Here is an 18,813-nt window from a genome sequence, read left to right on the forward strand (position 1 = left end):
ACAGCTGACTATTTTTTTTAAACTTGCTATTTGTGGACTTACTTGTCAAAAATGTTTATGTTGCCATATTTGTTTTCATTTTAACGCTTGCTTTTGTACAAATTTCTGAGTAATTTGTTGTATTTAATGTGAAAAAGTGTATTTTAAGTGTATAATATTTTTAAAAATGTTCTAATTTTTAAAAAATAAAGAAAACTCTGTGACTTTTAATATAAATAACAACATATTTTTGGAAAGTACAACAATAATGCCATATTTTCCATTAATTATTGGTTCATTTTTGTAAACAAATTTTGACAAGTGAGTATTTCGAACAAAAACAAATTGCCTGTGGTTTTTGTAGACGTTTGTTGTACAACAACTCGTGTCGCTACTTTATTAATTTACTTTGAAAGTAGCGACATCTCTTGTTGTACAACAACATCTACAACAACCACATGTATTTTGTTTTTGGAAAATTTAAGATTGTGTCAAAATAAAATTTCCTTGAAAAACAATGTGAACAAAACATAAATAAAAAATATTACTTTTAAGCTAAAGATATTAACGATTTAATTATATTATTATATATTATACAATTTATTACACTTTTAAACTACTCTAAAACCACTCTTAATTCACTTTTTCAACTTTTCACAAATTTTAACAAATAGCAAAACACAATTTAAAAATGGCGACGTAAACAATGTTAACAATTTTCAAAACAAACTTTGATAATTTGCTTCATTTATCTAGTTTAAAAAAAATAGTCAGCTGTTCAAGTGATGCTACTTTATTAATTTACTTTGCATCAAACAAAAGCTGATTTTAGACTTTTTTAAATGTCAAAAGTGACACCTCTGTATACTTTGTGCAGCAACTGAGTTGATTTTGTTTTGCAAGTTGATACCCAACAAACCAAGCCATAATCAAAATATAACTACATTTTAAAATAAACTTATAATAAAGAATTTTCTACAACATTTCATAAGGATACTTATGATAGGTTTATTTTAATGGAAATTATAAATACTTTTAAAATAATGCTTAAAAAACGCTTCGTATAGCAACAATATTTGCAATAATACTTGCTGTACACTTAGTTAGGATAACAAGTTTTACAAATGTGATTGTAAAAGACTAATGATCGCAATAGTTTTGTAATTGTTTTCCTATAAGATATCCCGTTATTTTATTGCGTGTTTTTCTTATTATTATTCTTCTTCATTTCAGTCTTCTTGTTTAGTTTGGCAAAGGCAGTGTTTTTAAGTGTTTAAGAGTGTAATTTTATAAAATAAAGTAATATAAAATTTGTGTTTAAAAATGGTAATTTAATTAATATATAAAAAATGCCACATAATAAAACAATGTGCTTTTTTATTTTATAGATGCCGCTTTTTCTATAGGATTGAGGGAGGACGAGTTCATAAAAAGTATAAACAAGTCTTTTCCATTTACCAATAATAGACTAATACGTAAAATATATATAGAAAAGTGCAAAATTGTAGAAAGTATAATTGAAAAATATCAGTAAAGTAATGAAAAATAAAAAATATGTATGAAACAAAAAAAAAATATTGTTTTAATTGAATTAACAAGCTTATAAAAATGTTACGAAAATAAGCTTACTTCAATCATGTTTCAAAAACTATTTTTCAGTAAGCTTATTTCATAATTGCGATTCTAAGCTTGTTGTAAACTGCAACTAGGAATATTATCACAAGGGTTCAATTTTCTTGATAAAATAATTGTTAACAAGCATTTTACAATAATTATCATAATAGTTTTGCAAACCTAACGCTTATGGTAGTAAGTTTGTTATAAACGAATTTTAAAGCTTTTTGGTTTGTTGGGTAGATAATCAACTAACACATGCCCAAATAAGAAAATACACAAGTAAGCTTATAGTGTAGGTGAGTCAACGCAACGTCAGCAGAAATTTCTTGCCCTATCTCGCGTGATAGGAAATCGCGATTTTGGGCAACATTAATTTGAGTGAAAATCCGTCAAATCGTCAACAGGCCATTTTTGACAATAAAAATCGTCAAATCTGGCAACAGTGTATAGACCCCTAGTTTTGTTGTCACTTGCGTCAAATAAATTTTAAAATTAGGGGAATTACCGTCATCGTTGATGAATATGATATTTATATATATTGTATGTATAACAAATCTATGACTTTTATTAATAGTACACTTTTGGCGTCGAAAGCTATCGCAGATAAAAAGAATATAATAATCTCATAGATATTAAACGAAATAAAAAATGTTTTTTTATAATATAACACCACAATCTATAAAAAAATATAAAGAAAAATCAGTGTTTTTCTCCAAACCTAAATTGGTTGCATTCTACGATTACAATTACGGAAAAATAACAACTGCCAAAAGAATGAACTATTTTCAAAACCTAAAATCTAATATTTATCCAATTAATTTAAATGATGGTTTTGAAAAGTATATACCTCGTGAATTGGCCATGTACTCAAGGAATATAGATTTATCACTTAAATATGACATGTCCACGGCTGGCGAACGCGATAGTGTTGAAAACATGGAGAAGACAAAAGTAATCACTCGTCGTGGAACTTTAGTTTATATTATGCAATCGTATTATTGTAAAAAGTATTCTGATGAATTAATAATACGTGTATCACGCTATAATGGTCATATATATATGGTATTGGAAGAAGAGGATGAATCAACACATAAATTGATTCCATATCAAACGCATCATTCTCGTTTGGAGAAATTGTTATTTACTGGTATGTCAAGTCGTATTTTTTGGAAGTATTCCTAGTCTAGTCTAGTCTATAGTTTAGTTTATAGTAAAGTTTATAGTCTATAGTCTAGTTTATAGCCTAGAGTTTAGTTTTTAGCATAGTATATAGTCTACTTTATAGTCTAGTCTATAGTCTAGTCTATAGTCCAGTCTAGTATAGTCTAGCCTATAGTTTAGTTTTTAGTATAGTATATAGTCTAGTCTAGTGTATATTTTAGTCTAGTTTATAGTCTAGTCTATAGACTAGTCTATAGTCTATTCTATAGTCTCGCCTATAGTCTAGTGTATATTTTAGTTTATAGTACAGTCTATAGTTTAGACTATAGTCTAATCTGTAGTCTACTCTGTCTTTTTAGATTCACCCGGTAAGCCACCAAATCTTGATGAACCATATGACGAAAACATTGAACTAGTTGGAGTACACAGAAGTAACTTTGGTAAATATGATATTATTTACTCAGGAGAAATACAAGGAATCATTTCCCAAGATGAAATTAAAGATTTGTAAGTATTATCTAGCACTAGGTACACAATAGTTTTATAGTTTATAGATCTTCCTTCTATTTAGTGACGATTTGGAAGCTCTCAATGATTGTCGATTTGTTTTCTCTAAGCAAATGTGGAAAAAATATAAAAACGATAACAAGTATTTAAAATTCTGGCTGCAAGCATATTTAGCTAATGTTCAAGATCTCTATATCGGCTACAAAATTAAAGATAATATAATAGAAGAACCTTTAGAGCATAAAGTCGCAGGCGATATACCTAATGTATGTAACGTACATAAATTAATATTTTAAGAAAAATAATATAAAAAAAGTTTATTTTTTTTTTCAGAATGTTTACTGGAAACCCTCGGTTTGCACCGGATTTTTATATGATTTTTTACAACACGTAGAAAAACTCATGTCTTCTGTCGACTGCTTGAAAACGGTCTACGTTTTTTACTATGATCGAGATGAGAAAAGTTTCAATTATGAAATATTTAGTGGTGAAACCGATAAAACTTTTATAACTAAGGAGTACATGAAATATTGCGACAAAAATTTTAAGGATTGAATTTTTATTTACATTTGTAAATATATTTTTACAAATTCAAACTAAAAACTTTATAATATATGTATTAAAAGAAAAATAGATTTTTAATTTAATTAAATTTGGTTAAAAAATTATTAGAATCAATTTAAAATTGATTACAAATTATGGGGTTACATATAGTGTTTATAAAAAACCCGACTTTTGTAGGAACCGATTTTTCGGTTAACAGAAAATTGACCATTTCAAGAAAACCGGTTTGTCGGTTAACCGAGTATAAAAGAACGGTTAACCGAAATGTTTGTAAAGCTTTAAAATATTTAGTTGATAAAAGTCATTTTGCGAAAAATTATGAAATAGCTGCGTGTACCCGGCGTTGCCCGGGTTTCTTCGAAAAGTAAAGAGAATATTTATCTGTAATGACTTTTTTTTTGAAAAAGATATCAAAATTTATCTTAAAACGATAAAATATTTATATTTTTCTGCCTTTTTTTAATCATTAAAGTCAGTTTCTAGACCAAAAAGTCCCTTTAAAATTTACAAATTAAAAATGAGCTTAGTAAATTTTGACTATTTTGTAGAAAAATGTAAGAAGCTTTTTTTGAGCATTTTCAAAATTTGGTCTAATTGGAAGATTTCAAATTCTTTTAAATAGAACAAAATTACGTTTTTTTTCTGTCCTGAAAATATGAAGAATTCTTGAATCTTGACAGAGAAGACAAAACAACTTTTAATTTGATTTTAATAAAAATCGTCAAATCTGGCAACAGTGTATAGACCCCTAGTTTTGTTTTCACTTGCGTCAAATAAATTTTAAAATTAGGGGAATTACCGTCATCGTTGATGAATATGATATTTATATATATTGTATGTATGTATAACAAATCTATGACTTTTATTAATAGTACACTTTTGGCATCGAAAGCTATCGCAGATAAAAAGAATATAATAATCTCATAGATATTAAACGAAATAAAAAATGTTTTTTTATAATATAACACCACAATCTATAAAAAAATATAAAGAAAAATCAGTGTTTTTCTCCAAACCTAAATTGGTTGCATTCTACGATTACAATTACGGAAAAATAACAACTGCCAAAAGAATGAACTATTTTCAAAACCTAAAATCTAATATTTATCCAATTAATTTAAATGATGGTTTTGAAAAGTATATACCTCGTGAATCGGCCATGTACTCAAGGAATATAGATTTATCACTTAAATATGACATGTCCGTGGCTGGCGAACGCGATAGTGTTGAAAACATGGAGAAGACAAAAGTAATCACTCGTCGTGGAACTTTAGTTTATATTATGCAATCGTATTATTGTAAAAAGTATTCTGATGAATTAATAATACGTGTATCACGCTATAATGGTCATATATATATGGTATTGGAAGAAGAGGATGAATCAACACATAAATTGATTCCATATCAAACGCATCATTCTCGTTTGGAGAAATTGTTATTTACTGGTATGTCAAGTCGTATTTTTTGGAAGTATTCCTAGTCTAGTCTATAGTTTAGTTTATAGTAAAGTCTATAGTCTAGTTTATAGTCTATAGTCAAGTTTATAGTCTATAGTCTAGTTTATAGCCTAGAGTTTAGTTTTTAGCATAGTATATAGTCTACTTTATAGTCTAGTCTATAGTCTAGTCTATAGACTAGTCTATAGTCTAGTCTATAGACTAGTCTATAGTCCAGTCTAGTCTATAGACTGGTCTATAGTTTAGTTTATAGTACAGTCTATAGTCTAGCCTATAGTTTAGTTTTTAGCATAGTATATAGTCTAGTCTAGTTTATATTTTAGTCTAGTTTATAGTCTATTCTATAGTCTAGTCTATGGTCTAGTCTATAGACTAGTCTATAGTCTAGTCTATAGTCTATTCTATAGTCTCGCCTATAGTCTAGTGTATATTTTAGTTTATAGTACAGTCTATAGTTTAGACTATAGTCTAATCTGTAGTCTACTCTGTCTTTTTAGATTCACCCGGTAAGCCACCAAATCTTGATGAACCATATGACGAAAACATTGAACTAGTTGGAGTACACAGAAGTAACTTTGGTAAATATGATATTATTTACTCAGGAGAAATACAAGGAATCATTTCCCAAGATGAAATTAAAGATTTGTAAGTATTATCTAGCACTAGGTACACAATAGTTTTATAGTTTATAGATCTTCCTTCTATTTAGTGACGATTTGGAAGCTCTCAATGATTGTCGTTTTGTTTTCTCTAAGCAAATGTGGAAAAAATATAAAAACGATAACAAGTATTTAAAATTCTGGCTGCAAGCATATTTAGCTAATGTTCAAGATCTCTATATCGGCTACAAAATTAAAGATAATATAATAGAAGAACCTTTAGAGCATAAAGTCGCAGGCGATATACCTAATGTATGTAACGTACATAAATTAATATTTTAAGAAAAATAGTATAAAAAAAGTTTATTTTTTTTTTCAGAATGTTTATTGGAAACCCTCGGTTTGCACCGGATTTTTATATGATTTTTTACAACACGTAGAAAAACTCATGTCTTCTGTCGACTGCTTGAAAACGGTCTACGTTTTTTACTATAATCGAGATGAGAAAAGTTTCAATTATGAAATATTTAGTGGTGAAACCGATAAAACTTTTATAACTAAGGAGTACATGAATTATTGCGACAAAAATTTTAAGAATTGAATTTTTATTTACATTTGTAAATATATTTTTACAAATTCAAACTAAAAACTTTATAATTTATTAAAACAAAAATAGATTTTTAATTTAATTAAATTTGGTTAAAAAATTATTAGAATCAATTTAAAATTGATTACAAATTATGGGGTTACATATAGTGTTTATAAAAAACCCGACTTTTGTAGGAACCGATTTTTCGGTTAACAGAAAATTGACCATTTCAAGAAAACCGGTTTGTCGGTTAACCGAGTATAAAAGAACGGTTAACCGAAATGTTTGTAAATCTTTAAAATATTTAGTTGATAAAAGTCATTTTGCGAAAAATTATGAATTTTCTGCCCTTTTTTAATCATTAAAGTCAGTTTCTAGACCAAAAAGTCCCTTTAAAATTTACAAATTGAAAATGAGCTTAGTAAATTTTGACTATTTTGTAGAAAAATTTAAGAAGCTTTTTTTGAGCATTTTCAAAATTTGGTCTCATTGGAAGATTTCAAATTCTTTTAAATAGAACAAAATTACGTTTTTTTCTGCCCTAGGAAAATATGAAGAATTCTTGAATCTTGACAGAGAAGACAAAACAACTTTTAATTTGACAATTAACAGAGCTATTTATAATATTTAACATTTTTAGTGATGCTCAGACACTTAATGACTGTCGTTTTGTTTTCACCAAACAAATGTGGGTGGTCATATAAAAATCAGGACCACAAATATTTAAGAAATTGGCTGCAATCCTATTTGGCTAATATCCAAGACTTATATATCGGCTATAAAAATCGCCATGGAATTGTATAAGAACCCATAGAACACAAAAAGGCAAAAGTTTTGCCCAAGGTAATAAATTAATATGAAAAAACATATAAATGTAAAATATTCTATTTGAATTTGTAGAAGCCAGTAATTTGTACAGGATTCTTTCATGAATTTTTGGAAAATGTAGAAAAATTCATGTCCTCCGTCAACTGTTTACTGTCTATGAATATCACTATGATCAAGAATAGAAATCCTTTAGTTATGAAATATTTAATGGTTTTTTCTCTTAAATAATTCTATGTAAAGAATCAGATTAAACTTTTGTAGGTCGATTATATGTATATCTCGATTGCTACTTCAGTTGCGTTGCCAGTTGTTGGCAAGGCAACTTAAGTTCGGTTGCCATACATAATCGACCCATTAGATCCTTTATAATTGAGAAGCAAAGAATTTTCTGACCAATTTGGAGGAAACTAACTTACCAATGATACATCATTGATACCTTTTTCTGTTACCTACAACTTTCCATTAAGTTTTGTCCTCGATCCCTCTTATTTGCCATATACATATTTGAATCCTCACTCCTTGAAGGGAATCACAATAGACCTTAACCTAAACCTACATACATTAAATTGTATAATTTGTTTTTCCCCATAGAGTTTCTCTATATATGAAATGAATAGTGTTGTAATTTAATTTCCAAAACACCTAATTTCGGTAAATTTTTTATTGTTTGATGTTTATTTGTTTTCTTCTTTCTTCCTCACTTTTTTCTTCAGTTCACAGCTGATAAGTAAAAACAGTAAATTAGTGACGAAAATATTTTGAAGATAACCGAGTAGAAAAAGTGTTGCAAAATGATTTGTATACATATATAAACAACATATTAGTGTTGAATGTTATCCCGATATTGTAATTAAGTTAATGAGTATTTGCGTTTAACACCCAATTTACACGATGATTTTTTTCATGTTTGCCCAGACGTCTGTTTTCATGTTTGTCGATGATTGGTGGTGAGCGGGGTAGAGAAGAATGGGGGGTAAGAAAACAAACATGATTTGGGATTTTCATGATTGTTTTTGATATTCCTCTTTAAACTCATTCGTACTGTTGATATTATGCTCGTGTAAAAAAATAATTATGTCTTTTTTTTACATGAAAACATTAAAATTTGCATTAAAAAAATACTATAGCGTGTTATTAAATTTTTTTAAATCAAATTAAATGGTTTTTATGTTAAAAATTTCATTTTATTTTTATTACGAATAAGTAATTAAAAAGGATTATACAATTAAACATCAAAAAAAGACATGCATAGTTGCATGTAAAAAATCACCGTATAAATGTTCATGATTTTTTGGAAGATTCTCAAAAGAGAATTGGAAAAAACAGACGTCTGAAAAGTCTTCATGTAAATTGCGCCTAAGTGATATTCAGAAGAGGGCTTTATATGGGGCTATGACCAATTATGGACCGATAGGAAAAAAGCTTTCACAGAATGAATTGCACATATACAAAATACCTTCGAGTTGAATTTTATTCAGCTACCAATATTAATTCACGAGTTATTTACAATCAAGAGATTTAATTTTCCTCCTAGACTATAGACAAGACCATAGACTAGACTATAGAAAAGACTATAAAATAGACTATAGAATAAGCTATAGACAAGACTATAAAATAGACTATAGAATAAGCTGTAGACTAGACTATAAACTAGACTATAGATTAGACTATAGATCAAACCATAGACTAGACTAAACTATAGACTTTACTATAGACTAGACTATATACTAGACTATAGATTAGACTATAGACTAGGCTATAGACTAGATTATAGACTAGACTATAGACTAGACTATAGACTAGACTATAGACTAGACTATAGATTAGACTATAGACTAGACTAGACTATAGACTAGACTATAGACTAGCCTATAGACTAGACTATAGACTAGACTAGACTATAGACTAGACTATAGACTAGCCTATAGACTAGACTATAGACTAGACTACAGACTAGACTATAGTCTAGACTACAGACTAGACTATAGACTGGACTACAGACGAGACTATAGACTGATATATTAACTACTATGTGGACTACTTATCAAAAGTTTATAAGTTAGAAATAGTACCGAAAATGTCGTGGTAGTACCTCGGTATTTTCCGATATTAAAAAGTACTGAAAAAGGTACTAAAATACTGAATTTTCCATGCCTGCTCACTTTTTTTGTTCTCCTGAATTAATCCCTCATTATACTACATACATATTTTTATTTCAAAACGCTGTTCATTTTTTTCTATTTACGAAACGGACAGAAATGAAATCAAAGTAAAAACTTATAAATTAAAATCTTTAAATTACATACAAAAACAAAATTTAACTAAAAATAAAATAACTAACAACATATAAGAACTTGCGACAGAAATCTCCAGAATTTTGTGATAATTTTAAACATTGGATAATCCAAAATACATAATTTTTTTTTTATACAAACATATGGAGGTATATAAAACAAAACAAAATAATATTGTGTAAAACACACTGACAACCTTGACTGACATCAACTAAAATGCGAATAGAAGAATAATAACAAAATAAGAAAGAATTTAGAAAAAAATATGTGTGATAAGAAAACAACCACCACACAGTGAAATACATAATAAAAATAATGAAAGAAACACCAGCCGAGAAATTGATGCATAGAGAAAAAAGAGCAAAAGAATTATCAGCAGATGAAGAAAACTAACCCAATTTTTGGACAAGCCGCAGTAAAAGAACGTTCATTCAATTTTATAACCTCCATCAGAGAGGACGTGTTTTTTCCGTTTTAACTATTTGAAAATTAAAAAAGAATTGAAAATTGTAAAGTTAATTTTTCTTAAGTGGTTAATGACAGAGAAATTTTAACTTAAATTGTTTACTAATTTCTTTTTGTTGTTGCAACTAACAAAAGTACAATACGTAATCACCTCATTATTATAGAGTAAAAAAAAAAAAAAATATATCGTGTGTTTTTCGTTGCTGTTGAACTAAACATGGTTTCTTATTTTGTACCTCGCGGTCGTTTCCTTATCAAGGCTGGTAATTTACGACAAGCTCATCAGAAACATCAACAAACCGGCCAACAACAAACCGGCAAATGGCCGTTGATTAAGAATTTTCGCCAAACATTTTCCACCAAAGCAGCTGGCAATAATGTCAACAATCAGACCACAGAGTCGAAAGTTGATAATCTTATAAGAAATAATTCTTTAAATAAAAACACGAGTTTTCAAGTTCGCAGACATCAAGAATTACAAAAGAGACGTCTTAGCATATGGTTAAAATGGACTGGTTTTCTATTGAAATGGGCTCCTATGGGTATTTGTGTATTTGGTGCTTTGGAATGGCAATTACATAAGCAGAATTGTGTACGAGAACAGTTGCCACAGACCGCCTCGGAATTTCAGACAAAGTTTTACTGTTCCCTGCCTTTGAGATTGCTAAGTAGAGCTTGGGGTTGGCTGGCCGCCTGTTATATACCGGAGAACTTTAGACCCTTTGTGTATGGCTGGTATTCCAAGTCGTTTGGTGTGAATATTGAAGAGGCTTTATATCCAGACTATAAATACTATGAAAGTTTATCACAATTTTTCACTCGTCCATTAAGAGAAGGTGTACGACCAATTGACATGAAAGCACCCATAGTATCGCCGGCCGATGGAAAAATATTACATTTTGGCACGGCCTCCAAGTCACTTATAGAGCAAGTAAAGGGTGTAAACTATAGCATACAAGACTTTTTGGGTCCCGCTACTTGGCTGGAGAATAACAACAAGACCTACGAAGAATATGCCGATGCCATTAAGCACAAACAAGATGGCTCTACCACTCTTTACCAATGTGTTATTTATTTGGCTCCTGGTGATTATCATCGTTTCCATTCCGCCGCCGAATGGCAGCCTACATTGCGAAGACATTTTACCGGCGAATTGCTATCAGTTAATCCAAAAATTGCCACCTGGTTACCCGGCTTATTTGTACTTAACGAACGCGCCTTATATTTGGGCCAATGGCAATATGGTTTCTTCAGTTATACCGCTGTCGGCGCTACCAACGTTGGTTCCATGGAAATAATTATGGATGAAAAGCTAAAAACCAATCGTTGGGTTGGCTTGAGAACTAACCGTGAATATGATGAACTTTTATTGGCCGAAAAACCATGCTTGAAGAAAGGTGATCTAGTGGGTCAATTTAATATGGGTAGTACTATAGTATTGTTATTTGAGGCTCCCAATAATTTCCGTTTTGATATAGAAGCTGGTCAAAAGGTTAAAGTAGGCCAGGCATTAGGTCACATGGCTTAAGAATACAAAAACAATGAAATCATTATTTTTTTAAATTCTCTTCGTTTTAAGCAGTTTGTATACAAATTGTTTGGAGCGATTCTATTTTGGAATTTTGCTTATCGAAATATGGCTCAATGAGTTCTAGGAATTTCGATAAAGTTTCGTCGTTTAAATTTGTTCTCAAAACGCACATTTTATGTAGATTTCAAAGTATCTATCTTTTCAAAAGAACTATTTTGAAATTTTATGTGTTAACAAATTTACATATTTTCAAGAACAGTTTCAATACAAGTCTGTTTGAAATAAGTGACAGTATAAAACCCACCACGAATTCGATAAAAAAAACATCTAACGATTTAAAAATCTTAATATATATTTTTGTGGTTTATTAGTTTGAGTTCTTGTATAAATGATATTGTACAAAGAACTTCAAAACTCGAAACATATTTATCGAATTATATAGTTACCTTAATTAACTACGACAATGAAAACAAATGTGACTTGTTGACATAATTACTTTTGTTTTTTTGGTAATTATCATTTCATTATGCTTCACCTTTCAGCATTATTGCAATTAGAAGAATACATACCTGAAAATATAAACAAATATAAATGTATGGTTTAAAATTAAAAAGAATATAATATATATTGTCGTATGGCAATAAACTTAAGCTTAAGTGCCTTTTGCGATAAAAAAAAAAAAATATTAAACTTATCTTAATTTAAACACACTTTCTATATACCTTTGAAACTGTTTTTGTAAAACTTAATTTCTAATTTAGTTTTTGGTTCGTTTTACAAAAATGGTCCCTAATTTTTAGTTTTATTTTATATTACCTAAAAATACTATTGTAATTTTTAAAATTTTCAAGTATTTTTTTTATATATATTTTTCCTATTACTTTAAACTTATTTATTTAACTTAATATGCATACATAAATACGTACTCTCATAGTAATTCTCAATGTAAAATTATTAATATTTATAAAAAAAAAAAATTAACACAAAAATATGCCATATTAAAGGCCAAATAATTTATAAACTAATTTGTATTATTTTTAAGAATTCGCTGTGTATATTGTTGATAATAATTTAAAGTTTAATTGTATCTCCAAATTAATTATGGAGAATAAAAGACTTTTTTTTGTATATTTATGAAATAAAGATGTTTATAAAATTAATTGTACGGAGTTTATTTTTTAATTTGAATATTTCCGCTTTCAGTAGGTATGACAAACAAGCAATGCTTTGAGGCGAAGACGTGTAGTGTGGACCTTCAGCTTAATAGTGTCTTTGCGCCCTTATAACGTTTCAAATATGACCAAAAATTTTGTTTTTTTTTATACCCTACACCACTTTAGTGGGGAGGGTATATTGGATTTGTGCTGATGTTTGCAACATACAAAAATATTCGTCCTAGACCCACCTTAAAGTATACCAATCGGCTTAGAATCGTTTTCTGAGTCGATTAAGCTATGTCCGTCCGTCCGTCTGGCTGGCTGGCTGTCCATGTAAACCTTGTGCGCAAGGTACAGGTCGCAATTTTCAAGATAATTGGATGAAATTTGGCACGCACGTTTTATTTGACCTAAGGACGAAGCCTATTGAAAATGGTTAAAATCGGTCCATTATTTCACCTAGCCCCCATACAACAGAAACCCCCGAAAAGGGCTTCTGAGCTCATAATTATGTTAAATATACAGATATATCGATAAAATACGGCACAACTAAGTTTTATAGAAGTCTTGATGACCCTGCCAAATTTCATAAAGATCGGGCCACATTTGGCCCTAGCTCCCATACAAAGTCCCCTTCAGAAAATTACTTGAATGTCCCAAATTAGCTTATAAACACAAATATCGCGATGAAATTCAGCACAATAAAATATTATGTAAATATAAATATATTCACAAAATTTTATCGGGCTTGGTCCATATTTGCCCCTAGCCCCCATATAAAGCCTCTTTCAGAAAATTAGTTTTTCATCCATAAATTGCTTAAATGTATCGGAACAAGGGAATATTGAAGATAAATGCTTTATTATGAAAAATAAATCACATTTAATATTCATAACTGGTGTAGGGTATCATATGGTCGGCCACGCCCGACTATAATTTCTTACTTGTTTATTTTAGGATACGATATTTCAAACACCTAATGTGAATCTAAATCTGTCCTACGACTGTTAATTTTGAAATACCTTTTCACAATCCCATTCGTACTCTTCTACATAAAATTTTGTCAGATCATATCGTGTAAAGCTAGCTTTAGTGGTGGCTAAGAATGAATAAAATATTTTTTCGGACTTTTCAACATTTTCCGACTTTATTCTCTATGCATTTAACACAAGTAGGAAAGGGCATGGCCGACTATATGATAGCCTACACCATGGGTATATTTTAAAAATTATTTATTTTTCATAAAGAAACTTTTATGTTGTATTTTACCTTAATTCCGAACTAAATTTCTAAAACAGACTTTATATGGGAGTTAGGGTCAAATATGAGCCGATCATGAACAAATTGAGAGGAGAGATGTATTTTTATATAAAGGTTAGTTATGCAGAATTTCATCGAGATATTAATGGTTATAAGTAAATTTTTGGACGTTTAATATATTTTTAAAAGGGGGGTTTGTATGGGGGTTAGGGTCTAGGTGAAATAATGAACCGATTTCAACCATTTTTAAAAGGCATCGTCCGGATGGTCCAAATTTTATCAAAATATCTTGAAAATTGTGGCCTGTAGCTTGCGCACAAGGATTACATGGGCAGCCAATCAGCCGGACAGACGGACGGACATGTCTTAATCGACTCAGAAAGTGATTTTGAGTCGATCGGTATACTTTAAGGTGGGTATAGGACCAATATTTTTGTGCGTTACAAATAAAAGCATAATACCCTCCCCACTATAGTGGTGTAGGGTATAAAAAGAACATTTTTTTAAATGTTCGCGATCAAAACAAAACGTTTTTATTAAGTGGCTTTTAAAGTCATAGATTTTAGACTGATTATACCCTACACCACTTTAGTGGGGAGGGTATATTGGATTTGTGCTGATGTTTGTAACATATAAAAATATTCGTCCTAGACCGACCTTAAAGTATACCAATTAAGCTATGTCCGTCCGTCCGTCTGGCTGGCTGGCTGTCCATGTAAACCTTGTGCGCAAGCTACAGGTCGCAATTTTCGAAATAATTGGATGAAATTTGGCACGCACGTTTTATTTGACCCAAGGACGAAGCCTATTGAAAATGGTTAAAATCGGTCCATTATTTCACCTAGCCCCCATAGAACAGAACCCCCCGAAAAGGGCTTCTGAGCTCATAATTATGTTAAATATACAGATATATCGATAAAATACGGCACAACTAAGTTTTATAGAAGTCTTGATAACCCTGCCAAATTTCATAAAGATCGGGCCCCATTTGACCCTAGCTCCCATACAAAGTCCCCTTCAGAAAATTACTTGAATGTCCCAAATTAACTTATAAACACAAATATCGGGCTTGGTCCATATTTGCCCCATATAAAGTCTCTTTCAGAAAATTGGTTTTTCATCCATAAATTGCTTAAATATATCGGAACAAGGGAATATTGAAGATAAATGCGATATTATGAAAAATAAATCACATTTAATATTCATAACTGGTGTAGGGTATCATATGGTCGGCCACGCCCGACTATACTTTCTTACTTGTTTTATTGTTGTAGCAGTTCGGCTATGGGCAATAAATTTTTCCTGGGAAAAAACTTTCAGTTGATACAGTTGTTGTTGAATTAACAATCTCGAATATGACTCCGGTCGTTACGGAACGAAGATCCAATTGTCATGGGAACGAACTGTTACTATATACGTTTGTAACAATATTGATCGTAGAGGGCAAAAAGGGGAAAAAAAACCGCTCATTAACTATGTCCCTCAGCAATAATTTTAATCGATCAGTATACTTTAAGATGGGTTCAGGCTGAGCGTTACAAACATCAGCATAAATGCATAATACCTTCCCCACTATGGTGGTATAGGGTATAAACATATACCTCTCCCACTGTTTCTTTTCAAGTCGATTTTACTCAAAAGTCGGCTTCATCTTTATTGCCCTTAAAATAAGAATAATAACTACGGGCATTATAATTATAATATAGAGCTTTCTAGTATTCTTTTTATACCCTACACCACTTTAGTGGGGAGGGTATATTGGATTTGTGCTGATGTTTGTAACATATAAAAATATTCGTCCTAGACCCACCTTAAAGTATACCAATCGGCTTAGAATCGTTTTCTGAGTCGATTAAGCTATGTCCGTCCGTCCGTCCGTCCGTCCGTCCGTCTGGCTGGCTGGCTGGCTGTCCATGTAAACCTTGTGCGCAAGCTACAGGTCGCAATTTTCGAGATAATTGGATGAAATTTGGCATGCACGTTTTATTTGACCCAAGGACGAAGCCTATTGAAAATGGTTAAAATCGGTCCATTATTTCACCTAGCCCCCATAGAACAGAACCCCCCGAAAAGGGCTTCTGAGCTCATAATTATGTTAAATATACAGATATATCGATAAAATACGGCACAACTAAGTTTTATAGAAGTCTTGATAACCCTGCCAAATTTCATAAAGATCGGGCCCCATTTGACCCTAGCTCCCATACAAAGTCCCCTTCAGAAAATTACTTGAATGTCCCAAATTAACTTATAAACACAAATATCGCGATGAAATTCAGCACAATTAAATATTATGTAAATATAAATATGTTCACAAAATTTTATCGGGCTTGGTCCATATTTGCCCCTAGCCCCCATATAAAGCCTCTTTCAGAAAATTGGTTTTTCATCCATAAATTGCTTAAATGTATCGGAACAAGGGAATATTGAAGATAAATGCGATATTATGAAAAATAAATCACATTTAATATTCATAACTGGTGTAGGGTATCATATGGTCGGCCACGCCCGACTATACTTTCTTACTTGTTTTATTATTAGAATTTTATTAAAACAATTTTTGCAAATTAAAAACTTTTCTTATAAATTGCAGAAACTAGCCACTGTTTAGAGATGTGATTTACATTCTATAATTTCATTAGATATTGAATAACATCGACTTTGTGTCATCACTAACTTGTCAATATTAACGAATTTTATAAATTGAAAAGAATATTAATATTTATTTCGCTAAAAAAAAAAACTATGTCACAACCACCTATTGCTGTATCTCCATTGATAAAATTTGGACGTTGGTCCATGCTAAGTCTGGGCATAATTTACGGTGTCTACAATCAAAAACGCTTATCGCAAAAGGAAGCAAAATTTCGTGAAGCTGAGGCTAAACAGAAAGCTATACGTGATGCAACATTAGCTGAGGAAAAGAAGCGATTGGCTGAAGCCGAAATGCATGCTATTGACATACTATCGGGAAAATATTAAATTTGTTATACTAGTACATAGTTTATTTATAAAAATAAACTATTTTTATGTTAATCCCATAAGAAATGTTGTGTTTTTAGCAACCATTTAGAATTTCCTGTTTAATAAATAGTTGACAAAGCAGTTTATATTAAACTGGATCCTTTATATTGCTGGATTCGTAGTGCCGGCTGTTTGTTAAAAATTCTTGCAAACACTTAATTAAAAGTTCCGGTTCTATGTTTTATTTTCATTTATTTATAAAACTTTCAGCCGATGTATTGATAAACATATTTTATTGTAAATTGTGCCATTTGTAGATGATAAGTTCCTTGATGAATATTTTTTTTTAAATGACACTTTTTTCAGCTATTCGCGTGTTGCTTGCCTGTTCTCGTTCTTTTTGATAAGGATCGGATCATTTTTTTTTCTTTGTCGTTTTCGATTTATTATTCAGGGAAAGTTTAATAATAAACATTATTAATCAACTATTAAAGTGAAAAGTAAGAAAAAGTGAACCCGGACTTAAATTGGACAAACCTCACGCCATGCTTAAAATTGCACAAAAAATGTATGACGTAGTGTTAATGATTAAAATTTTAAGTGTGATCCACTCATTGTAGACGCATTTTACCGTTTTGTATACAAATAGATTAATGTAATAACATAATCAGTAACTTTAAATAATTAATTCATGAAAATTTATAGTTTCTTTGGAAAAGTGTTATGAAATGAAATTTCTGCAGATTTGTTTTAAATTTTAACAAGTAAGAGTTCTATATTCGGCTGTGCCCTTTACCATACATAGTGTGTTAAAACTAAATAATGGAACGTTTATCACAATTTCCAATGTGTTTCGTTCTTGAAAATCCTACCTGCAGCGGGCGCAGAAAGTTTACATGGTCAGACAGACGGACGGACATACATAGGTTAATCGACTCAAAAATTGATTCTGGACCGATTTGTTAAATACTTTAAGGTGGGTGTAGGAACGATAGGTTTATGCTTATAATCATCAGCACAAACGTATAATACACTTCTCAATATAGCGATGTAGGACATAAAAACAATCGTGATAAGATTGTATTTAATTTTCACTTGTAGATCCAATAGAAGATATCCAAATATTAATGCTTCCTGGTTAGATTTGTCTTAATATAAAGTTAATATAAAAAGTTATTAGTTTAAATTAAGTTTTATACATTTTAATCTTTGAATGTACTGTCTAAAACTTAAAACCCCCGACGAATAGTATTAAGTTAATACTATTAACACGCTACCCCTGATCAGTACAAATCTAAACAAAGGAATGACTTTAAAACTGATAAGATATGTAGAATGATCACTCATATAATGTAAAAGTGTTATAACTTAGTTAGAGTGCTATATTCGGCTGAGCCGAATCTTAAATACCCTCCACCAGCTACATTTATATTAATACTTTTTTAATTGATCAAATATTTGTAGAAATAAGTATTCTTATGTCTTAAATAGAAAACCCCCAAGATTTAAACAGCTTAAATCTGTTACAATTCCAAGATTTATTGAACATTACAAACCCCATTTTCTTTTATATTTTTATAACGCCCTAAGATATGCTTTAACGATATTTAATGTCCATGTGTGCATATGTGTGAAAAATTTAAGGATTTTCAAAATACATATATAATTTTGTTCTACACAAATTGATAATACAACTAGTTAAAAACGGTTACATTGCTTTTAGGGGCAGGACCTAGTATGGGAGATATGACCAATTATAGACCTATCGTAAAAAATTCTTTAAGCAAAATTTCTGTACATAAAAGCTATATTTCAGTCAAATTTTGTATCTATATCGTAAT

General features: G+C 30.3%; 4 protein-coding genes across 4 annotated transcripts; all 4 read left to right on the plus strand.

Moving 5' to 3' along the window:
• The first annotated feature begins 2,153 nt into the window (after positions 1–2,153).
• LOC119606589 (decapping nuclease DXO homolog) lies at positions 2,154–3,867 on the plus strand. Its single transcript, XM_037960155.1, has 4 exons — positions 2,154–2,743; positions 3,117–3,264; positions 3,329–3,530; positions 3,598–3,867. Exons 1-4 carry the CDS (start codon positions 2,245–2,247, stop codon positions 3,817–3,819), a joined length of 1,071 nt encoding a protein of 356 aa, XP_037816083.1. The 5' UTR covers positions 2,154–2,244; the 3' UTR covers positions 3,820–3,867.
• An 821-nt stretch (positions 3,868–4,688) lies between these two features.
• LOC119606590 (decapping nuclease DXO homolog) lies at positions 4,689–6,569 on the plus strand. The gene is made up of 4 exons (XM_037960156.1): positions 4,689–5,273; positions 5,783–5,930; positions 5,995–6,196; positions 6,264–6,569. The coding sequence occupies exons 1-4, from the start codon at positions 4,775–4,777 to the stop codon at positions 6,483–6,485; spliced, it is 1,071 nt and encodes a 356-aa protein (XP_037816084.1). The 5' UTR covers positions 4,689–4,774; the 3' UTR covers positions 6,486–6,569.
• Positions 6,570–9,562: 2,993 nt separating this feature from the next.
• LOC119606585 (phosphatidylserine decarboxylase proenzyme, mitochondrial) lies at positions 9,563–12,751 on the plus strand. The gene has a single exon (XM_037960147.1). The coding sequence runs from the start codon at positions 10,278–10,280 to the stop codon at positions 11,586–11,588; it is 1,311 nt and encodes a 436-aa protein (XP_037816075.1). The 5' UTR covers positions 9,563–10,277; the 3' UTR covers positions 11,589–12,751.
• Positions 12,752–16,657: 3,906 nt separating this feature from the next.
• LOC119606600 (ATP synthase subunit e, mitochondrial-like) lies at positions 16,658–16,991 on the plus strand. The gene has a single exon (XM_037960167.1). It carries the CDS (start codon positions 16,754–16,756, stop codon positions 16,988–16,990), a length of 237 nt encoding a protein of 78 aa, XP_037816095.1. The 5' UTR covers positions 16,658–16,753; the 3' UTR covers position 16,991.
• The last annotated feature ends 1,822 nt before the right edge of the window (positions 16,992–18,813 follow it).

Source organism: Lucilia sericata, unplaced genomic scaffold, assembly GCF_015586225.1.
Source record: "Lucilia sericata isolate MDLA Ls3-8-SP2 unplaced genomic scaffold, ASM1558622v1 Contig000603F_arrow, whole genome shotgun sequence".
Classification (NCBI taxonomy): Eukaryota; Metazoa; Arthropoda; class Insecta; order Diptera; family Calliphoridae; genus Lucilia; species Lucilia sericata.